The sequence below is a fragment of the Oncorhynchus tshawytscha genome, linkage group LG30, assembly GCF_018296145.1.
Source record: "Oncorhynchus tshawytscha isolate Ot180627B linkage group LG30, Otsh_v2.0, whole genome shotgun sequence".
NCBI classification, from domain to species: Eukaryota; Metazoa; Chordata; class Actinopteri; order Salmoniformes; family Salmonidae; genus Oncorhynchus; species Oncorhynchus tshawytscha.
In genome coordinates, this window is record NC_056458.1 from 4,021,834 (window position 1) to 4,046,905 (window position 25,072).

At 43.0% G+C, this 25,072-nt stretch overlaps 1 protein-coding gene across 1 annotated transcript in view; it reads right to left on the minus strand.

Annotated features, from left to right (window-relative positions):
* c2cd2l (c2cd2 like) overlaps positions 1-25,072 on the minus strand; it is a 36,438-nt gene that overhangs the window by 5,585 nt on the left and 5,781 nt on the right. Inside the window, 10 exon segments of the mRNA XM_042309131.1 lie at positions 822-929; positions 2,393-2,561; positions 2,807-2,928; positions 5,332-5,396; positions 5,627-5,848; positions 5,850-5,962; positions 6,304-6,417; positions 7,308-7,415; positions 8,147-8,266; positions 8,426-8,521. Of these exon segments, the coding sequence (XP_042165065.1) occupies positions 822-929; positions 2,393-2,561; positions 2,807-2,928; positions 5,332-5,396; positions 5,627-5,848; positions 5,850-5,962; positions 6,304-6,417; positions 7,308-7,415; positions 8,147-8,266; positions 8,426-8,521 (1,237 nt within the window).

Genomic DNA, 25,072 nt, shown 5'->3' on the forward strand with positions numbered 1-25,072 from the left:
AGCTTTCTATTTCCTTACCACCGGTCAAAAAATCTTTCACATTTTTGGGGGCTGAGTTATTGCTAAACATCTTTGCACCACGAAAGAAGCAGAGATGACAGAAAACTTTACTGATGTCAACTAGATTGAAGCATTCATTTGATCATTTATGACATTCTGGTGAGCAAGGGTTTCTGAAGTCTTCTAGGGAAACATGTGATGACAGAAGAGAAGATGCATGTATCTAATTATAGACAAGTTGACTAACAAATAGCCTACCAAAATGTTGGAAATTATAAGCAGAAACATATATAAAATTAGGCAACAACAAAAAATCCTGCACTCCTTGTCTCTAACTGTAGCCTGGCGTCTCTAACTGTAGCCTACAGCACATTTTCTATATTTGAGGGTTAGGGTCAGGTACGGGCCTAAGATTTTCACATATATATCATGTGTTGCAGATGGGTTATTAGCAATTGCGGGTGCGGGTGAACATACAGCTGACCCACGCACCACTACTGCTCACCACAGTATTTATTTAACTCAGGCTGGAGTAGATGTGCTCAAAGATGCCCTCTGGTGCCTTGAATGAGACATAACGGCAAGCGCTGTAATGCACCATAACGTGACACAACTACTAAATGAGGACCCACTGGATGTATCATGTTGAAAAATACTAGAATAAATATCTGTGGAAGTAAGTGTTGAGGAGTGTGGAGCCATTAGCCTGGCCCCAGATCTGTTTGTGATAATAATGACTATAACAATGACCATAGGAGTTGGCAAGACAGCACAAACAGATCTGAGACCAGGCTATGAAACGATGGAGAAACATAACTCACTGCTTAGAGTAGGGCTGGAGCTGGTCCTGCTATGGCAGCCATCAGTGAGGAATATGGTCCCTTTCTCTGTCACCTCCACTTTGGACGGGGACCGCGAGGGAGAGTCACCTGAGTAAACGCAGAGACAGAGGATGTGAGGGTCAATAGAAGCAACAGAGCAGTGGTCACCAACTCGTCGATCTCCAACGCATTCCTTGTCGATTATCAAACATTTTGATAAAAACCCAGATGATAAAGCCTTGCGTTCCTATTTATTTTATTTTTTTTCATGCTGTTGGCCGTAGGTGCACTTGATTCAGCAGCCCTAGCACCAGGAAGGCAAAGTGTTCCCATTTTGAACCATTTCATGTGTCTGAAGGTAGAACTCCACCTACCCGGCAAGCCCAGAGGTCAAATTAAGTGCACCTATGGGCCTACCGCTGGCCAATCAGATTTCCTCAAGCCATAGACTGTAAAAAGAAGCCTAAAATGCACAGCAAAGTTGATACTATGAGATTTAAAAACCATGACTAGAGAGCGACTCAATGAATACAGCAAAGAGCTGATGTTTTTATGAGTAATTTATGATTTAGTTTATTCAGCACTGTCAACACTTTGTTCAACACTTTATAAGCCATAAAATACACATTCTCCCTATTCCATATGTTTAGAGGTTAATGTTGCATAGGCGTACATTCTGAGTACTCATTACATTTTGACAGGAAAATGGTCAAATTCACACACCCATCTTTTTGGGAAAATGTAAGGAGTAAAAAGTACATTATTTTCTTTAGGAATGTAGTGAAGTAAAAGTTAACCAAAATATAAAAAGTAAAGTACAGATACCCCAAAAAACGACTTAAGAAGTACTTTAAAGTATTTTTACTTAAGTACTTTACACCACTGCTCTATTGCAGTGGTCACCAACCTTTTCTGAGTCAAGATCACTTTCTGAGTCAAAATGAAAGACGAGATCTACCGCTCAGAATGTACGCCTATGCAACATTAACCTCTAAACATATGGAATAGGGAGAATGTGTATTTTATGGCTTATAAAGTGTTAAACAAAGTGTTGACAGTTCCCTTGATAAGTATCCCTACTGCCTCTGATCTGGTGGACTCACTAAATCATGTCTGAGTGTTGGAGTGTGTCCCTGGCTATTCGTCAATAAAAATAAAAATATAAATTTATGCCGTCTGGTTTGCTTCATATATGGAATTTGAAATGGTTTATACCTTTACTTTTGATACTTAAGTACATTTTAGAGATTGCATTTAATTTTGATAGTTAAGTATATTTAAAACCAAATACTTTTAGACTTTTACTCATGTAGTATTTTACTGGGTGACTTTCACTTTTACTTGAGTCACTTTCTATTAAGGTAGCTTTACTTAAGTATGACAATTGAGTACTTTTCCACCATTGCAATAGAGTATAGTAAAATGAAGGATTGGCATGCAGGGTGCAGGGTTGCAATCCTCTTTTTTTCATAGAATCAGTACTATCAAAAATCAATATCATATGTCATTATGATTAGCTACAGTCCACTCTCCGGCCCCTCCATATGCTAACTCACCCAGACCTACTGTACCTAGTTTTCCCGGTCTGGGTCGTGACTGTATGGTGGTAACGGTGGTGACGATGGTGCCGTCTGGCATGATGGTCCGGTCCACATCCACCTTCTTGGTCGGGGTGATGGAGGTGCGGAAGGGCGTGGTGTAGTGAGCTCCAAGGGGGTCCACTACCTCCAGGTACACCAGCTACAGGTGGAGAGGGACCCAGATTACCATTAATGTTATGGACTGTGTTGGAAGTATTGTTATGTACTGTTTTACCCTCTAGGATTATCATGTGGAGTGCTCCATAATACATTGATATGATAAGAGAGAACACTCCATTCAAATCAATGTTCTGTAATTGTATTTCTATGTCATCTATGTTGTAACACACCAACTTATTATCTACACACTTTGGAACAGCATTCCACCTATCACATGCCAATCACCTCAAAGGTGACCGTAGCATTGGGTGCCAGGCCGTGCCCTGGGCTGACTGACAGCACATGCTGACCAGTAGGAGCTCTGCGGTTGAGGTCCAAGGGTAGCGAGGCAAAGCCAGACAAGAATTCTGCCAAAAGAGAAAGACTAAGCATAGAAATACAGAGAAGACAACATCACAGTGCTTTGCTTACTTAGAGTATAACATGACATTTGAAAAATGGTTTGAATATAGTCTTTATAGTATTGGAAATCCCAAACTAGGGCAACAGCCCTACTTTTGGGAATCACAAAGGATTCTCTTGGACAAATCTCCCAACAAATCAAAAGTTCGGGCACAAATTTTTGATTATAATGCAGGCAGGAATTGTGCTCATGGGGTACGCGCAATGCCGTCGGGGGTACGCCAAATAAAAATTTAAAATTACTCCGTTACTCTCTCGCGGGAAACCTTTACTCTTTCACAGACATTTAGAAACAAAACATGCCAATTTGAAGAAAAAAAACAGGAGTTTGAGCGAGAATTAAGACTGTCAGACTGTTTCACCTGTCCTTGTGATCGTCTCCACCCCCTCCAGGTGTCGCTTATTATCGCCGGTGTATATATCCCTGTTTCCTGTCTCTCTGTGCCAGTTCGCCTTGTTTGCGAAGTCAACCAGCGGTTTTCCTTGCTCCTATTTTTTCCCCCAGTCTCTTTTGGTTCTAGTCCTCCTGGTTTCAACCCTTGCCTGTCCTGACTCTGAACCCACCTGCCTGACCACTCTGCCTGTTCTGTCTTCAATGCTGCCTATCCCCTTGTACTGTTTGGACTCGGATCTGGTTATTGAACTCTTGCCTGTCCCCGACCTACCTTTTACCTACCCCTTGGATTAATAAATATCGGAGCTCAACCATCTGCTTCCTGTGTCTGCATTTGGGTCTCGCCTTGTGTCCTTATAAAGACGCAACAGATGCCATTAATAAGAAGGGGCTAGAAGCGTCATATATGGTGAGCTACCGAGTGGCTAGGACAGACAAGCCCCATACTATTGTGGAGGACTTAATTCTCCCTGCTGCCGTGGATATGGTTGGGACAATGCTATCATCATACCACACCGTTTCACGACGCATCAGTGACATGGCAGGAGATGTTTTGAAAAAATTACTGCTTCACATACAACCCAGTCAATTTTATGCGTTACAGCTGGATGAGTCAGACGTGGCAGGCCTGGCACAGCTCCTGGTATATGTCCGTTTCCAGTGGTTTGCAGAAGAGGAAGACATCATCTTGTGTATTTTCTGCATTATGCAATGATATGGGCAGTGACCATGTAATGCTTTTACAACATACAGAAGTGCGCTGGTTATCAAGGGGCAAAGTATTGACACGTTTTTTGGAATTGAGAGACGAGATTAAAGTTTTCACTGACCATCATTTTTCACTTGTCTGACCACTTGCATGATGACGGGTTTCTCACACGACTGGCCTATCAGGGTGATGTTTTTCCTGCCTGAATGATCTGAATCTAGGATTACAGGAACTCTCCGTAACTATATTTAATGTGTGGAACAAAATTGAGGCTATGATTAAGAAGTTGGAGCTCTTATCTATCTGCATTAACAAGGACAACACACAGGTCTTTCCATCATTGTATAATTTTTTGTGTGTAAATGAACTTAAGCTTACGGACAATGTCAAATGTGATATAGCGAAGCACCTGAGTGAGTTGGGTGCGCAATTACGCAGGTATTCCCGAAACAGATGACACAAACAACTGGATTCGTTATCCCTTTCATGCCCTGCCTCCAGTCGACTTACTGATATCTGAACAAGAGAGCCTCATCAAAATTGCGAAAGGGGTTCTGTGAAAATGGAATTTAATCAAAAGCTACTGTCAGATTTCTGGATTGGGCTGCGCTCAATGTATCCTGCCTTGGCAAATTGCACTGTTAAGACACTGATGCCCTTTGCAACCACGTACCTATGTGAGAGTGGATTCTCGGCCCTCACTAGCATGAAAACGAAATACAGGCACAGACTGTGTGTGGAAAAGGATTTAAGACTGAGACTCTCTCCAATATAACCCAACACTGCAGAGTTCTGTGCATCCTTTCAAGCACACCCTTCTCATTAACCTGTGGTGAGTTATTCACAATGTTTGATGAACAAGTAAGGTTTTATATTGTAAGATGGCTAAATAAAGAGAAAAATGATTGATTATTATTATATTATTATTTGTGCCCTGTTCCTATAAAAGTTCTTTGTCACTTCCCACGAGGCAGGTTGTGACACACTCATTATGTTTAATAAATGTATCGTATAGCGTGCATGGCAGGCTTACAATACTGGCAACAACAAAAAAAAACATTTGAGAGTACGCTGACCCTGGCGCTAGTAGAGGGGGTACGCAGCTGGAGGTTGAAGGGGTACTGGACTATAAAAAGTTTGGGAACCACTGGTGTAGAGGGTCTATAGTCTTTACAAAAGTAGATTGGCAATTTCTCATTAATCTATGACCTTTAATAATAAGTATCTAATTGAGAGGAGCCTTACGTTCCCCCTTGGTGGTCTTCTCCAGCATTCTCACTCTCAGCTCTTTGGTTTCTGGAGCCAGATCCCTGCAGAACACAATCACAGATAATCAAAGATTGTATGTTAGACTCACAGTAGGCATAACAGTGTCAAACAATGAGTGTATGCTATTTAGAGTTTTCACTTGATGGTAAAATCATTGTTGAACTATTATTGTAGTTTGTTTCTGTTGTAAAATATCAATAATTCATATCTATAATCAGGTCGTATGTGTGTGACTGCCAGTGGCTGGCTGGGCTATAGCTAGCTGTCTTACAGTGAGATGTCCTCACTCCAGTCCAGTGAGGTGTCAGGGCTGAGGGTTGCAGGCAGGAAGCAGGTCCTCCTTTCTGTTGATGGCTGGTCCAGGCTCACGGTACAGCACAGCTCCCTGAACTGCATGACTTGGCTACACACACACACACACACACACACACACAGTAATCGACTCTGGTTTTTGGGAGAAGAGATGGTGGGTCGTGGCTGATGTGATATAGCTGACCTGCTCTGAGGCAGGTTCCCTGAGCTGGCGAAGCAGGAGCCTTCGTATGGGGGGTAAACTCTGGGACGGGGGGGTCAGACCTGTCGGGGTTAGGCCTGTTGCCCTGGGGAACTGGAAGTCAAAGACCAGAGAGTCAAATCACTAGAACATAAAACATTTAGTCATAGCTCTTGGTTCATCCTATCAGGAAGGTTTTACCAGTGGTAATGGTAATTATACTGCATGTTTCGCATGTTGGTTTTTCCCATGCCTACTAGCCGCAGTTGACTACATTGGGTGCCTTTCAATGAGACACGCTATTCCGTATGCAGAAGCATCAAGTCAGTGATGTGAGCTCTCGCTGCTTTTGATTTCTGCCTCAGTTTTGATGCTTCTAGTCTGATGTAGCAGGCTAAAAACAACTCTAATGGAAGGAAAACACTTGCAGCGTAGTTGTAGTGCAATGGTCTTACCGTAGTGCTGGACACACAGGCCCTGAGGTTGAGGATCATGGCTGGCTGTGTGCTGAACAGAGTATCCTTCACCAGCTCCCGAATCATGTCTGGGTCTATCTCTGCATCACTCTCCTGAGCACAAAACACCACTAAAGTAAGCTACCTGCCACCAAGAAGTACACCAAACAGACTAAAATATATTAGATAGTAAACAGATTAGGTGTATGGTGACCTGGACTGAACAAACTCTGGGCACTACACTGAAAAAAAAGTGCTATCTAGAACCTAAAAGGGTTCTTTGGCTGTCCCTATAGGAGAACCTTTTGAATAACCCTTTTTGGTTCCCGGTAGAACCCTTTTGCTTTTGGGTTCCATGTAGAACCTTTTCCAATCAAATCAAAGTTTATTGGTCATGTATACTGATTTGCAGATGTTATCGCAGGTGCAGCGAAAGGCTTGTGTTTCTAGCTCCAACAGTGCAGTAGTAATACCTTGCAATACAAAACAATATGCACAAGATTTTTTTTTTTTTTTTTTTTTAAATGTACCTTTCTAATAGTATAGTATCGACAGATTGTGAGCTAAAGATGAAAACCTTTCCTACGAGTATTATTATATTATTTATTGGGTGTCAGGTTAGAGCGTTGGACTAGTAACCGAAAGGTTGCAAGATCGAATCCCCGAGCTGACATGGTACAAATCTGTCGTTCTGCCCCTGAACAAGGCAGTTAACCCACTGTTCCTAGGCCATCATTGAAAATAAGAATTTGTTCTTAACTGACTTGCCTAGTTAAATAAAGGTAAAATAAATAAAGAATAAAAATAGGACCATTGTAATTTGCTAGTGTCATAGGAGGCCAAACCGATGAGACCATCAGATTCTCCATAAGGGGGAAATTTTCAACCAACGGCCTCCAACACATTCCCAACATGCTCCGAATTTAATTCACATATAAGCGACGGTACTTCATTCTTTAGACTTGGCAAGATATAAATGGACCTTTAGTGTGACTGTTTCTCACCTCTCTCTGGATCCTGCGTGGGGCCACGGTGAGGGAGATCGGCTGCTGGGAGAAAGTCCAGGACACCAGCAGACCCTCTTCTTCTACTTCCTCCAGACGCACCACCAACTGATTGGGGGGAGAGGGGGACAGGCATGTTACAGGCAGTCGCAAGCTGGTTTAAAGGGATAGTTCACCCAAATTACAAAAGGACAAATTGCTTTCTTTACACTGAAAGCAGTCTATGGATAAGGTATGACAGCAATCCGTGCTTTGGTTGTGTTTACTTGGCCACTGTTTCAAATGCTAACATTTTAGCATTTGTGGCACAACTCCAATGCAAGTCAATGGTATCTATATTAGCATTTTGTCACTTCATGTCCAAACCATCTTAAAGTAACTTCATTAAGTTAAACAATACATATTTGGATACTTTAGGATGATTTGGACATGAAGCGCAAAAGGTGCAAATTGACCTGTATTGGATTATTGCCACAAATGCTAAAAAGTTAGCATTTTAAATAGTGGCCAGGTAAACAAAACCAAAGCATGGATTGCTTTCATACCTTGTCCATAGACTGCTTACAGTGTAAGGAAACCAATGTCATTTTGTAATTTGAGTGAACTATCCCTACTTAGTATAGCTCAACTCAATGGAATAGTCATGAAGCATAGGAGAGTTCATTTTTCTGAAAGTGATTTTACATATGCATACGTAAGCATTTGAGGTTTCATCCAACGCAGGTACACCATTCCATTTGAGGGCAATTCAATGAAGTGAAAGCTCAACAGGGTTAACTTTTTTTGAGAGGCACACACATGCAAACTTACAAATGCAAAACCATGGTGATGTGTCATACCTGGGCCAGCATTGGCTTTATGGTGATCTGGTAGGTATCCATGGAAACAGCTGCAGGTGACTGCTGGGTGACAGTCACAGGGAACGTTACAGTGTCAACCGCACACTTACACTGTAAGACCTGGAGCAGGGAGAGGGAAGAGACCACCATTAAGAATCTATAATGTACTAGAAGAAATGGATCTATGAGAAGTCTTGTCTTGATAAAAAAAATAACACATCATGGGTTCTATATCATGTTAACCTCTAGAAAAGGCATGCATGTTTAGTTGATACTCACCATAGTGGTAGGTGATTGGTCTGTGCAGATCACACTATCTACAATAGCAGAGGCAGGGAGCTGGAGACTGTTGTCAAAGGTGATCTGGATGGAGCTCTGAGGAAGAGAGAGCAAAAAGCAAAAACAGACATAGTACATCAGTCTAATCTAGAGGGCTTAAACACACAAGGAGGAAGTATTTAAGCAGATTTTTGTACCAATGATACAGATTATAATAGAGTTGGCCTTGCATGGCCTTGCCTGCTCAGGCTTAAACTTCAACAGCTGCTATAAGAGACCTCACTATGACTAGACTTCATTGAAATGCAAATACATCAGATTCTGAGCTTTTCCTGCAGTGAAAAGTACCTCTAGTAACACTCCTCTTGAAACAAATTGCATATGCTTCCCATCAATTAAACAATTCCCAGCACTTCGTACCACCCGATACAGAGAGATACAATGCCTATGCAAAGCATGTGGCTGACACAAATCCATTGCTTGTATGTGAAAAATGCAAATGCTTCCTTGCAATACCAACAGAATATATTTATTGTAAGGATAGGGACACATTCTCTGTCATAGTACATTAGTTCAAGACCCATGACTTCATGTCCCCATTGAATCCATTCTGGGGCATAATACTACACAGGTTCTCCCATACATCTGTCTGTCTACTACCACCATCTGTTCCATGTGAGAATGACAGAGCAAAGACTGCAGTCACTTCAGTAAAAAGGAAAATACAGTTAGATTCTCTGTGCTGTTGGCAAGTACATAGGAATTGGCAAGGAGATGAAACATATGCTCTGAATGCTCCAGTAGCCCGGCTGCCATGGCATGCTCATTGAAAAGGCTTATTTTAATGAACTGTCATGATACATTCACATGTTCATTTCCCTGTTGTGTTGTGGGCAGGGCCAGTGCCATCATCACAGACCAGGTGCACGTGGTTGACAGCAGCAATCGCATCCTAGTCTCTGGTCTCCATGATGAAAACCTGCAGAATCGGCAGTGTATCAAATACTTGTTCTCCCCACTGTATGTAAGTCATTCAAGCGTGTTGACCCTCGCAAGGCTGCCGGCCCAGACGGCATCCGTAGCCGCACCCCTCATGTGCGGACCGGCTGACTGTTTTGTTTTCGAACATTTTCAATCTCAGGCCGTTATCCTCACCTATTTCATGATGTCCACTATCATCTCCGTGCCCAAGAAAGGTAAAGTTACTGAACTGAATTGACTACCGACCCGTAGCACTCCCTTCATCATGTAGTGCTTTGAGAGGTTAGTAAAAGACCACATCACCTCTTCCCTCCCCAACACACTCAACCCTCTCCAATTTGCTTACCTCACCAACATATCCACGACGCAATTGCCATTGCACTGCCCTCACCCACCTGGACAAAATGAATGCATATGTGAGGACGTTGTTTGATTACAGCTCAGCCTTCAATGCCATAGTGCCCTCTAAGCTAACAACAAAGTTCACGGCCCTGGAACTGAACTTCTCCCAGGTGGTGATGGTAGGCAACATTACCTCCTCAACACGGGGACCCCACAAGGGTGCGTCTTGGTGAAGAAGGCCCAACAGCGACTCCTCAACCTCAGGAAGCTGTAGAAATTTGGCCTGTCACCGAGAGCCGACAGTGTTCTACAGGAGCACCATCATGACAGCCTGGTACGGCTGACCGCAAGGCTCTACAGAGGGTGGTACGCTCAGCCGAACGCAACATTTGGTGCACACCGCCTGCCCTTCAGGACACCGACATCACTAGTGTCACAGGAAGGCCAAAAAGAGCATAAAGTACCTCAGCCCCCGAGCCACAGCCTGTTCTCCCCGCTTCCATCACTCAGACGCATACAGTATATGAGAATCATAAATAAATAATAAAAGGTTAAAAAATAAAATAATAATAATAATAATCATCATCATGGCAAAAACTGTCAGACTGGCCAATAGCTTCTACCCCCAGACCATCAGGCTGCTGAATACTAGGCAGCTACCTACCCCTCCTGCTGCACCTTGTATGGACATATACCCTGCGCACACCCTCCAATGGACATTTATCATTGTTACAGTTGTAAATATGTATATGTCATTATTTATATTACTCGATTGGTTAGATGAGCCAATCGCTTGAGGACTTTGTTTTGTACAACGCCCCTCATTTTGACATCACCACAAACGACTTCAATGACGACAGTCTCAGACAGAAATATGTAGCGATCATAGAGCAGCAGAATAACTCAGTTTGAGTCATGAGGCAACATCCGTTTGCCCTGGCATATGGAGTGCTTACTCAACAACCCCCCCCAATAGCTATGCAGTGTGCAGTGAAGGATTTTGATTAGACAGTGACTCGACCCTCCAGTTTATATAACTTTGCATAGCTCTCGGATTTCACTTTGCCTTCAATAATAGCTATGACCATATAATTTCAATAAATCAAAAACATGGCATGACAAACATTTACCCTCACCATGAGGTTAAGCTAGTGTAGAGCAGTATCTACAGTACTTTCCCCCCACTATTATCAATCACTTTGAATCCCAACACTGTGCACAAAAAAACATTGAAAAGGTCAATACTATCATCCTCAGTCATTTGTGTAATACAATGAGACTACATTCATATATCCTGAGTCATTACAATGAAACGTTTCTCATTTAAATCGTCTAAAATCCATTCTTTACCGCACCTGATGCTATATGGTTGAACAACCGAGTTGTTAAAGATTGGCTTACTCCTCATGTGGGAGAAGTGACAGTCACAGTTACAGCTTTGTTCTTGAGAGAGTGGGAGTCTCTACAGGGGGAATTTATAGAGCGAGATCCTTCCTGAGGATGTCCAGGGTGTCACTTTGTGTTTGCGTCACTGTCCTAAGGCCCACGGGTCTCTGGGTAACTACAGTGCCTTCAGAAAGTATTCACACCCTGTGACGGTTCTCATTTCCGTCACCATCCATTTGAGATTTTCACAAATTACAAGTTACTATTTATTTGTTTACTGAGCACCGGTGTGTGTAATGTGCAACAGAGTGCCATATGAGCGAGGTGTTGGGAGCCGGGGGAAGACAAAACAGTGGACACACAGCAAGCTGTAACATAAACAAACAAACACAGTGATCTCAGTGATCTCTGGTCCATTGTTAAAATGATCCCCTTATATTGTTAAGAGTCGTTATGTTGTGCTCTTTCTGTATTTGAATGTCTGTTAGCTAACTGCATTTGTTTTCAGAACTTGAGCCGTGTACTTAGCTTGATGTGCATTCCATTTGCTTCGTCTCATCCTGGGTGTTGTAAAGGAAGTGATGGCACATTCAGCCCCTTTTTATAAAAGGGTTCCCACCACTGTTGATCATGTGAATTTCTAGAAGTAATTGATAGTCATGACATTTGATATTATTTGGCAAAGTTCTAACTGTTTATTAATTAAGGATAATGAGGTAACATGTACATTGGTGAATATTGAAGTTAATGGATATGTTGGCTTGTTCCACAGTCATGGTATAAAGAACCTGGCAGACACTTATAAGAAATCCTGCTACACCCTCCGACGGACCATCAAACCAGCAAAGCATCAATACAGGATTAAGATTGAATCCTACTACTCCGGCTCTATCACGGATTACAAAGGGAAACCCAGCCACAAGATGCCCAATGACACAAGCCTACCAGATGAGCTAAATGCCTTCTATGATCACTTTGAGGCAAGCAACACTGAACCATGTGTGAGAGCACCGGCTGTTCCAGATGACTGTGATCACACTCTCCATAGCCGAAGAAAGACATTTAAAACAGGTTAACATTCACAAGACGGAATACCAGGATGCATACTTAGAGAATGCGCTGACCAGATGGAAAGTGGTGTCACTGACATTTTCAACCGCGCCCTGTAGCTTGCTTAGTCCCCTCTTGTACTCCATGTTCACAACACGACGCCAACACCATCATTAACTTTGTCAACAACACAACGCAGGTACGCCTGATCACCGACACCAATGAGACAGCCTATAGGGAGGAGGTCAGAGACCTGGCAGTGTGGTGCTAGGACAACAAAAACTCTCCCTCAACGTCAGTAAGACAAAGGAGCTGATCACCGAGCACACCTCCATTCACATTGATGGGGCTGTATTAGAGTGGGTTGAGGGCTTCAAGTTCCTCAGTATCCACATCACCAAGGATCTATCATGGTCCAAACACACCAACACAGTCGTGAAGAGGGCACGACAATGCCTCATCCCCCTCAGGAGGTTGAAAAGATTTGGCATGGGTCCTCAGATTCTCATAAAGCTCTGCAGATGCACCTCCGAGAGCATCTTTACTGGCTACATCACCGCTTGGTATGGCAACTGCTTGGCATCTGACCGAAAGGCGCTACAGAGCGTAGTGAGTACGGCCCAGTACATCACTGGGGCTGGGCTCCCTGCCATCCATTACCTCTATACCAGGCAGTGTCAGAGGAAGACTCCAACCACGCAAGCCACAGACTGTTTTCTCTGCTACTGCACGGCAAGCGGTACCAAGTCTGGAAACAACAGAACCCTGAATAGTTTCTACACCTAAGCCATAAGACTTCTAAACAAGACTGCTAAATAGCTATTCAAATGGATACCTACATTTACCCATTTTTTTAACCAACTCTGTTGCACTGACTATGTACACACACTGGACTCTACCCACACACACACACACTTAAATGACAGCCAAACACACATAACATGAACACACATGTATACTGACGCCACACACACACACACATTTTCACACTTAACACATACGCTGCTGCTCGTCACTTTACCCCTACCTACAGTGGGGCAAAAAAGTATTTAGTCAGCCACCAATTGTGCAAGTTCTCCCACTTAAAAAGATGAGAGAGGCCTGTAATTTTCATCATAGGTACACTTCAACTATGACAGACAAAATGAGGGGGGAAAAAAAAAATCCAGAAAATCACATTGTAGGATTTTTAATGAATATATTTGCAAATTATGGTGGAAAATAAGTATTTGGTCAATAACAAAAGTTTATCAATACATTGTTATATACCCTTTGTTGGCAATGACAGAGATCAAACGTTTTCTGTAAGTCTTCACACACTGTTGCTGGTATTTTGGCCCATTCCTCCATGCAGATCTCCTCTAGAGCAGTGATGTTTTGGGGCTGTTGCTGGGCAACACGGACTTTCAACTCCCTCCAAAGATTTTCTATGGGGTTGAGATCTGGAGACTGGCTAGGCCACTCCAGGACCTTGAAATGCTTCTTACGAAGCCACTCCTTTGTTGCCCGGGCGGTGTGTTTGGGATCATTGTCATGCTGAAAGACCCAGCCACATTTCATCTTCAATGCCCTTGCTGATGGAAGGAGGTTTTCACTCAAAATCTCACGATACATGGCCCCATTCATTCTTTCCTTTACACGGATCAGTCATCCTGGTCCCTTTGCAGAAAAACAGCCCCAAAGCATGATGTTTCCACCCCCATGCTTCACAGTAGGTATGGTGTTCTTTGGATGCAACTCAGCATTCTTTGTCCTCCAAGCACGACGAGTTGAGTTATCAAAAAGTTATATTTTGGTTTCATCTGACCATATGACATTCTCCCAATCTTCTTCTGGATCATCCAAATGCTCTCTAGCAAACTTCAGACGGGCCTGGACATGTACTGGCTTAAGCGGAGGGACACGTCTGGCACTGCAGGATTTGAGTCCCTGGCGGCGTAGTGTGTTACTGATGGTAGGCTTTGTTACTTTGGTCCCAGCTCATTCACTAGGTCCCCCCGTGTGGTTCTGGGATTTTTGCTCACCGCTCTTGTGATCATTTTGACCCCACGGGGTGAGATCTTGCGTGGAGCCCCAGATCGAGGGAGATTATCAGTGGTCTTGTATGTCTTCCATTTCCTAATAATTGCTCCCACAGTTGATTTCTTCAAACCAAGCTGCTTACCTATTGCAGATTCAGTCTTCCCAGCCTGGTGCAGGTCGACAATTTTGTTTCTGGTGTCCTTTGACAGCTCTTTGGTCTTGCCCAGAGTGGAGTTTGGAGTGTGACTGTTTGAGGTTGTGGACAGGTGTCTTTTATACTGAGAACAAGTTCAAACAGGTGCCATTAATACAGGTAACGAGTGGAGGACAGAGGAGCCTCTTACAGAAGAAGTTACAGGTCTGCGAGAGCCAGAAATCTTGCTTGTTTGTAGGTGACCAAATACTTATTTTCCACCATAATTTGCAAATAAATTCCAAGTGGAATTGCCCACATGGCATACTGCAGTCGGCAAATCACATGTTTCAATGGATACGCTACTACCCATGACTCATACTGCGTGTTTTACATGTTAAATTAAGTTATATTTTTGTGCAGCATTAAATCAGAGAGGATTCCCAGATTTCCCACACAAAACCATCTACTGGTGTTGGAAAATGAAGATAAATGTTTTTGAAGGAAGCTTTTTGAAGGATGCCATTTGTTGTCCAACAAAGCCCCGGTCACAGACAGAGAGAGAGATCTGGTCTTGAGATAATCATCAGGATATTTATAATTGCAGATCCCCCCCCCCAGCCACCCATCAGCAGACAGTCTTCTTTCCTTTCCTCCAGATGCACAGTGATGCACACAGTGAGGCTGTAACCTGCTCCTCCCAAACTGACCCACCACCTGTAGTGTAGAGACCACTCAGACAATGGGATGACATTACTGATGATGCAGATGCCAACCAAGCCTTCTCCTACAGCAGTGTCACACCAGCTTGCTCAGAGTACCTTCTTGGCCCTGCTCAGCATAAAGCCTTGCTATATAAAAGTCTTTCTTCAAATAGGGTTACTATTTTATACTCGTTCTTACTATTCAAATGACATCACAATGTTGTTTGTCAACATGTCACTAAATGTTTCGGAACCCGGCAATAACACTTCTTCTACTCATAGGCCTTAACCTCTGGCTGAGTAACATCACACAGACAATGCCACAGCTCTTCAATCTCTCATCAAAGGACTACCAAAATTCTCTCCCAAGGTGGAAGCCGTGAAGCTGTTGCATCACACACTAGTAAACAACTACATCAGAAGAGAGGAGTTTACTTGTATATGTGCATTTTCTACGTATGCAGTATCAAAGAGGTCAGTGTGTGTTTGTGTGTGTGTGTGCTTAATTGTTTTAGCATTCTCATGTATAAGTGAAGCTGGAACCACTATGTTAGTGTTTGTAAGCATCTGCTCTCTCTCTCTGTGCATTAGTCTGGAGCATTACGCTGTGGAATGAGTCCGCCGGTCAGAGCTGTCTCTGTCTGATGTGCGTTGTGTTTTAAATGAAAATCTATATGATCCGCCATCATATGGGCTACCCACCATGTGGATAGGAGCATGTGTTGGTACATTAGCCAGAGGCGTGTACTTATGTTTTTGTACAGTACTAGTCAATAGAGGTGATTATAATTGTAATTACACAGTACCATGTGTAATTGTGTGTGTGCGCGCGTCCTCCCAGAGGACGTCCTTCTGTTGACATCCGAGTCACACGTAACCAGCTGTGCTGAGGCCTTATGCCAAATCCCTGGATTACAGAGCGCGAGAGAGACGGGAAAGCTTCTTAGTTTACCCTGTTGATCATCATCATTTAACCGGACACACACACACACACACTTCTGCATTCCTCCTCTCCAGTCTTTCTCCCATTCACATAGGCATATGCACTCCTGTGATCCGTCTCCATCAGCAGCACACCAGTGATAATTGGACTAAAATGTGACTGTGGAAATGTGTTTGCAGAACCGATTAACACGAATGACAATATCCTGATCTAGCATCTTCAGGAGAGTGGGGGTACACCCGTGTCCGTCACACCAAATTATGTGTGGTATCGACGCCAAAGTCTGTGTGTGGAAATGGAACACATCCATCACATAGTATCAGACACTTGGATGCCAGGACAGCCCAGAACCGCACGGCGCACGCACGCAGACATACACACACTCGTGTGTCCCTGGCTTCCTCACCTACAGTGCATTTGGAAAGTATTCAGACCCCTTGATTTTTTTTCCACGTTGTTCCATTACAGCCTTATTCTAAAATGAATTAAAATTCATTGTTTTCCTCATCGATCTACACACAATACCCCATAATGACACAGTGAAAACAGGTTAAAAAAAACAGAAATACCTTATTTACATAAGAATTCAGACCCTTCGCTATGAGACTTAAAATTGAGCTCAGGTGCATCCTGTTTCCATTGATCATCATTGAGATTTTTCTACAACTTGATTGGAGTCCACCTGTAAATCCACCTGGTAAATTCAATTGATTGTACATGATTTGGAAAGGCACACCTGTTTATATAAGGTCCCACAGTTGACAGTGTACTGCATGTCAGCGCAAAAACAAAGCAGTGATGTCGAAGGAATTGTCCAAGGAGCTCAGAGACAGGATTGTGTCGAGGCACAGATCTGGGGAAGGGTACCAAAAATTCTGCAGCATTGAAGGTCCCCAAGAACACAGTGGCCCCCATCATTCTTAAATGGAAGAAGTTTGGAACCCCCAAGACTCTTCCTAGAGCTGGCCGCCCGGCCATACTGTACAATCGGAAGAGAAGGCCCTTGGTCAGGGAGTTGACCAAGAACCCAATGGTCACTCTGACAGAGCTCCAGAGTTCCTCTGTGGAGGTGGGATAACTTTCCAGAAGGACAACCATCTCAACCATCTACCATCTCAAATAAATCAGGCCTTTATGGTAGAGGCCAGAAGGAAGCCACTTCTCAGTAAAAAAAAAACTTGACTTCAGAAATAGGTTCAGACTGAACATTACTCACTCAGTTTTGAGTAAGATAGTATTTCCAGGTTCTGCTGTGTTTCTTATGCAGGTTTTGTTTGTTAGAAGTTTTTTTCTTGATAATCCTTGGTAGTAAGGTTTGGATGTTGAGGTTAGAATCCGGTACCCTTCCCCACAGATCTGGGGAAGGGTACCAAAACATTAATGCAGCATTTTTTTATTTTATTTTAACCTTTATTTAACTAGTCAAGTCAGTTAAGAACAAATTCTTATTTACAATGACAGCCTAGGAACAGTAGGTTAACTGCCTTGTTCGAACGACGGATTTTTACCTTGTCAGCTCAGGGATTCGATCTAGCAACTTTTCGGTTACTGGCCCAATGCTCTAACTACTAGGCTACCTGCCGCCCACTTGGAATTTGCCAAAAGTCACCTAAAGGACTCTGACCATGAGAAATAAGATTCTCTGCTCTGATGAAACCAAGATTGAACTCTTTGACCTGAATGCCAAGCGTCAAACCTGGCAACATCCCGACAGTGAAGCATGGCGGTGCAGCATCATGCTGTGGGATGTTTTTCAGAGGCAGGGACTGGGAGACTAGTCAGGATCGAGGGAAAGATGAACGGAGCAAAGTACTGAGAGATCCTTTATTTATTTTTATCCTTACCCCTTTGTCTCCCCAATTTCGTGATATTCAATTGGTAGTTACAGTATTGTCCCATCACTGCAACACCTGTACAAACTCGGGAGAGGCGAAGGTCGAGAGTCATGTGTCCTCCGAAACACAACCCTGACAAGACGCACTGCTTCTTGACACACTCTCGTTCAACCCGGAAGCCAGCCGCACCAATGTGTTGGAGGAAACACTGTACAACTGGCAACCGAAGTCAGCGTGCATCCGCTCCGGCCCACCACAAGGAGTCGTAAGAGGGCGATGGGACAAGGACATCCCGGCCAGCCAAACCCTCCCCTAACCCGGATGACGCTGGGAAAATTGTGCGCTGCCTCATGGGTCTCCCGGGCGCGGCTGGCTGCGACACAGCCTGGGATCAAACCCGGGTCTGTAGTGCCTTAGACCGTTGCGCCACTCGGGAGGCCTAGAGAGAGATCCTTGATGAAAACCTGCTCCAGAGAGCTCAGGACCTCAGACTGAGGTGAAGGTTAACCTTCCAACGGGACAACGACCCTAAGCACACAGCCAAGACAACGCAGGAGTGGCTTCGGGACAAGTCTCTGAATGTCCTTGAGTGGCCCAGCCAGAGCCCGAACATCTCTGGAGAAACGTGAAAATAGCTGTGCAGCGACGCTCTCCATTCAACCTGACAGAGCTTGAGAGGATCTGTGGCGAAGAATGGGAGAAACAGGTGTGCCAAGCTTTTACCATCATACCCAAGAAGACAGGGCTGTAATTGCTGTCAAAGGTGCTTCAACAAAGTACTGAGTAAAGGGTCTGAATACTTATAGAAATGTTATATTTCAGTGTTTTATTTTTAATACATTTGCAAAAAATTCTAAAAAAAATGTTTTTGCTTTGTCATTATGGGGTATTGTGTGTGGATTAATGAATAAGAATTTTAGAATAAGAATGTAATGTAACAAAATGTGGAAAAAGTCCAGATGTATGAATACTTTCCGAATGCAAGCTCTTAGCCTCAAAGTGTCTGCGCGTTTGGGCCATGGTTTACAGCATGACAGCCTAGTTCCAAGCAAAGACGGACTTGGGTGTACACTCAGGTTAAGGCGATGGTATCCTCAGTTGATTCCATGCTCCCTGCACGACACGTGGGAATGAGACCTGGGAGTTTGGTAATGCAAGACTAATAAGGCCATGGGACTCTACCGTGTGATGTCAGGCGGTGACATACTGTATGCCTAGAGTGTAAGGATTTAAGTGTATCAGAAGACAAAGACAGACATGACATACTTATTTATGAGTAAGATACAACTTTTCTAATTTCTATTACAAAATATAGCCTTTAGTGGATTATCACATATCTGATGATGCTGTGTAGGATATGGTAGTGGTAATTTTAAACTTGAATAGCCATGTCTTGATAGCACAGCAAGTATTCTATAACAACATCAGTGGATGGTGCCAGAGCAGCACTTTAGGATAATGTAATAAAATTACTCAGGTTTCTCCATCCCGACGTAACGACCATGTAATGACACTGATGCCTCTATTCCTCCTGTATATTTTGCCTGATGCAGAAACATAATCGTGACAGTGCACAGGTCAGTGTGAACGTGAGTCACAGACACCATGGTTTGGGACTGTTGCCAAGGTATCTGTTACCGAGTGTCCAGGGCAACATGCCTGGCAGGTGCCTGTGTGTGAGGAGCGGAGAGCTTGATGACGGTGACATGGCTCGCCCCTTGGTTAAGGCTGTTACGGTGACCATTTTACCGCCACGAGTCATGAAGGCAGTCAAATTCCATGTGAGCGTTTAGTCATGGTAATTAGGCTTCTCCAAGCTCTGATGCTGCTGATGGTCATTAGTAGCCTACCAAACCTGCTAACTTCCTGGTACTCCGTGTAATCGGTGCTGTACCGCTGTAACTCTGCGTGATTGATTTAGACATGTACTTCGGAGATCTTGAGAAAAAAACAATACACTAATATTGCAGGTAGCCATGACAGCCTTTATAATAGAACGCTTGTGACCACACACACTAGAGGTTGACCGATTAATCGGAATGGCCGAATTAGGGCAAGTTTTCATAACAATCGGAAATCTGTATTTTTGGACGCCAATTTTTTTTTTTACACCTTTATTTAATCTTTATTTAGCTAGGCAAGTCAGTTAAGAACACATTCTTATTTTAGGAACGGTGGGTTAACTGCCTCGTTCAGGGGCAGAAAGACAGATTTTCACCTTGTCAGCTCGGGGGATCCAATCTCGCAACCTTACAGTTAACTAGTTCAACGCAATAACGACCTGCCTCTTTCTCGTTGCACTCCACAAGGAGACTGCCTGTTACGCAAATGCAGTAAGCCAAGGTAAGTAGCTAGCTAGCATTAAACTTATCTTATAAAAAACAATCATAATCACTAGTTAACTACACATGGTTGATGATATTACTAGATATTATCTAGCGTGTCCTGTGTTGCATATAATCTGACTGAGCATACAAGTATCTAAGTATCTGACTGAGCGGTGGTAGGTAGAAGCAGGCACGTAAACATTCATTCAAACAGCACTTTCGTGTGTTTTGTCAGCAGCTCTTCGTTGTGAGTCAAGCATTGCGCGGTTTATGACTTCAAACCTATCAACTCCCGAGATGAGGCTGGTGTGACCGAAGTGAAATAGCTGGCTAGTTAGCGCGCGCTAATAGCGTTTCAAACTTCACTCGCTCTGAGCCTTGGAGTGGTTGTTCCCCTTGCTCTGCATGGGTAACGCTGCTTCGATGTGGTAGCTGTTGTCATTGTGTTGCTGGTTCGAGCCCAGGGAGGAGCGAGGAGAGGGACGGAGGCTATACTGTTATACTGGCAATACTAAAGTGCCAATAAGAACATCCAATAGTCAAAGGTTAATGAAATACAAATGGTATAGAGGGAAATAGTCCTATAATAACTACAACCTAAAACTTCTTACCTGGGAATATTGAAGACTCATGATAAAAGGAACCACCAGCATCATATGTTCTCATGTTCTGAGCAAGGAACTGAAACGTTAGCTTTCTTACATAGCACATATTGCACTTTTACGTTCTTCTCCAACACTTTGTTTTTGCATTATTTAAACCAAATTGAAGATGTTTCATTATCTACTTGAGGCTAAATTGATTTTATTGATGTATTATATTAAGTTAAAATAAGTGTTAATTCAGTATTGTTGTAATTGTCATTATTACAAATAAATAAATAAATAAATAAATAAATAAATAAATATACACACACACACACACACACACACACACAGTGGGGCAAAAAAGTATTTAGTCAGCCACCAATTGTGCAAGTTCTCCCCCTTAAAAAGATGAGAGGCCTGTAATTTTCATCATAGGTACACTTCAACTATGACAGACAAAATGAGGCATTTTTTTTCCAGAAAATCACATTGTAGGATTTTTAATGAATTTATTTGCAAATTATGGTGGAAAATAAGTATTTGGTCACCTATAAACAAGCAAGATTTCTGCCTCTCACAGACCTGTAACTTCTTCTTTAAGAGGCTCCTCTGTCCTCCACTCGTTACCTGTATTAATGGCACCTGTTTGAACTTACCAGTATAAAAGACACCTGTCCACAACCTCAAACAGTCACACTCCAAACTCCACTCTGGGCAAGACCAAAGAGCTGTCAAAGGACACCAGAAACAAAATTGTAGACCTGCACCAGGCTGGGAAGACTGAATCTGCAATAGCTAAGCAGCTTGGTTTGAAGAAATCAACTGTGGGAGCAATTATTAGGAAATGGAAGACATACAAGACCACTGATAATCTCCCTCGATATAACTTTTTGGTAAACTCAACTCGTCGTGTTTGGAGGACAAAGAATGCTGAGTTGCATCCAAAGAACACCATACCTACTGTGAAGCATGGTGGTGGAAACATCATGCTTTGGGGCTGTTTTTCTGCAAAGGGACCAGGACGACTGATCCGTGTAAAGGAAAGAATGAATGGGCCATGTATCGTGAGATTTTGAGTGAAAACCTCCTTCCATCAGCAAGGGCATTGAAGATGAAACGTGGCTGGGTCTTTCAGCATGACAAAGATCCCAAACACACCGCCTGGGCAACGAATGAGTGGCTTCGTAAGCAGCATTTCAAGGTCCTGGAGTGGCCTAGCCAGCCTCCAGATCTCAACCCCATAGAAAATCTTTGGAGGGAGTTGAAAGTCCGTGTTGCCCAGCAACAGCCCCAAAACATCACTGCTATAGAGGAGATCTGCATGGAGGAATGGGCCAAAATACCAGCAACAGTGTGTGAAAATCTTGTGAAGACTTACAGAAAATGTTTGACTTCTGTCATACCCAACAAAGGGTATATAACAAAGTAGAGATAAACTTTTGTTATTGACCAAATACTTATTTTCCACCATCATTTGCAAATAAATTCATAAAAAATCCTACAATGTGATTTTCTGGATTTTTTTTTCTCATTTTGTCTGTCATAGTTGAAGTGTACCTATGATGAAAATTACAGGCCTCTATCATCTTTTTAAGTGGGAGAACTTGCACAATTGGTGGCTGACTAAATACTTTTTTTGCCCCACTCTGTGTGTGTGTGTATATATATATATATATATATATATATATATTTTTTTTAAATCGGCATCGGCTTTTTTGGTCCCCCAATAAATCGGTATCGGTGTTGAAAAATCATAATCGGTCGACCTCTAACACACACATCTAAATATTTCACTTCGGAAAAAAACATCTTAAGTAGAAATAGAATGAAACAAACAGGCATTCTATTTGTGCTCTATTATAGGTGGCCTCTATGGTAGACATCGATCAAGTGCACAAGGCTACATGTGTGCAAAAATAAAGTTCACCGAGAAAAAAAATGCAATAATCCCCCAAGACTCACATGTTACTGTCAAGTTCAAAACAACAAAAGCAATATCTTTGGGCAAACATGCACATTATTATATTGTACACTTTTTGCCTGTGGAATCTGTTCTACAATGTGCCAACAGAGCATGATACCCTTTGTTGGAATAATTTATCTCTTTCAGGCAGAGAGTACACCTGGCATACCCCTTTTTATCCACTGTATTGAAAAAGTGAGAAAGATAGAAAGTGGCATCCAGCCTATTTTGGATTCAAAACAAATTTTTGCCGAAAGGCAGTTTGCATCCCTGGGACATTCGCACTTATAGCCTACTCCTGTGTGCACATTGCTGCGCTTATAATGTGAAGAAATAGCCTAATAGTTTATGAACATTTTAAGCTAAACGTTCTCACCTGTTGAGTCAGGCTCATTGCTTAAAATTGTTTTTTTTAATGCTAGTGTTGTATTAATTTGGGATCTATCGCATCCCACAACAGTCCCGGACTATGTTTGGAATATTTATTTGTCCCACAGAATAGGTCAACTTTTGTACTATGGGGGATAGTAGATTGACATAAACTAGTGCTTTTGCTGTTTGTTAGGCCTACTCATCTTCTTGGCTGACAAAAAGTACCGTAATTTCCGGACTATAAGCCGCTACTATTTTCCCACGCTTCGAACCTCGCAGTTTATACAATGACGCGGCTAATTTATGGATTTTTCCCGCTTTCACAAGATTCATGCCGCCAAAAAAACTGAGCACCGTCACATAATGTGACGTAAATCGAGCACGCTCAAACTTCATCATTCTGATTACGGTAGTCATTTTGTCTTGTCACCCTCATCATGGCAAAGACACGGAGAAATGCATATGATGCAGCTTTCAAGTTGAATGCGATCGATCTGGCTGTTGGAAAAGGAAATAGAGCTGTTGCACGGGAGCTTGGCCTTAATGAGTCAATGATAAGACGTTGGAAACAGCAGCGTGAGGAACTGACTCGGTGCAAAAAGACAACAAAAGCTTTCAGAGGGAAGAAAAACAGATGGCCCGAACTAGAAAATGAGCTTGAAGACTGGGTCAACACACAGAGAGCAGACGGCCAAGGTGTTTCAACTGTGCAGATCCGACTGAAAGCCAAAACAATCGCCACCGCAATGAAGTTTGAGGATTTGAGGTGGACCATCGTGGTGTCTAAGATTTATGAGACGTAAGGGCCTGTCCATCAGGGTACGGACGAGTCTGTGTCAGCAGCTCCCTCCCGACTACGAGGAAAAAGTTTTCAAACTTCCGCAAATTTACTGATGCAAAGATAGAGGAGCATTCCATCAGCCCGCACGACATCATAAATATGGATGAGGTTCCTCTGACGTTTGACCTGCCTCTCACTCGGACTGTCAACAGGAAAGGCGAATCATCCGTCACGCTGAAAACTGGGCATGAAAAAAAAACGCACTTCACCTGTGTTCTGAGCTGCACCGTATCGGGAGAAAAGCTTCCACCGATGTTGATATTTAAAACGCATGACGATGCCAAAAGAAAAATTTGAGAGGAATTGTTATGAAAGTCAACAAGAAAGGATGGATGACGGAAGGCCTAATGCATGAAGGGCATACGGAGTGTTACGGCAAGCGACCAGGAGGATTCTTTCACAAGAACAAGGCATTGCTCGTGTTGGACAGCATGAGGGCCCACATAACAGATTCTGTGAAAGAAGCCATCAAGAGGACAAACTCAATTCCAGCTGTGATTCCTGGGGGCACAACAAAGTATTTGCAGCCACTGGACATCAGTGTAAATCGTGCATTTAAGGTGGCGCTCTGTGTTGAGTGGGAGGCTTGGATGACAAGTGAGGAGAAATCCTTCACTAAAACGGGCCGCATGCAAAGAGCCACTTATGGTCAAGTCTGCCAGTGGGTCCTGACAGCGTGGAGCATTGTCAAAAAATCCACTATCATCAACGGGTTTCGAAAGGCTGGACTGCTGCGTGTTGTTGAGGGCAGTTCAGCTGGGAATTTGCCTCCGGATGAAAGTGACGAGAGCGACAATGAAAACGATCCAACATCGGATGAAGCAATTCTGAGGCTATTCAACTCAGACACCGAAGGAGATGACTTCAGTGGTTTCAGTGCACAGGAGGAGGAAGATAGTGACCAATGACTCTATTGGAAGGCTTACGGTTTAATTTTTGTTACAAGCCGTATTTCGTTAAAGCCTATTTATTTTTGTTACAAGCCGTGTTTCGTTTAAAGGCTGTGTAAAGTTAATTTGTTTCAATGTACCGGTAGGCACCTGCGGCTTATAGACATGTGCGGCTTATTTATGTACAAAATACTTTTTTTTTTAAAAATCAGTTGGTGCAGTTTATATTCAGGTGCGCTTAATAGTCCAGAAATTACAGTAAATGTGGACA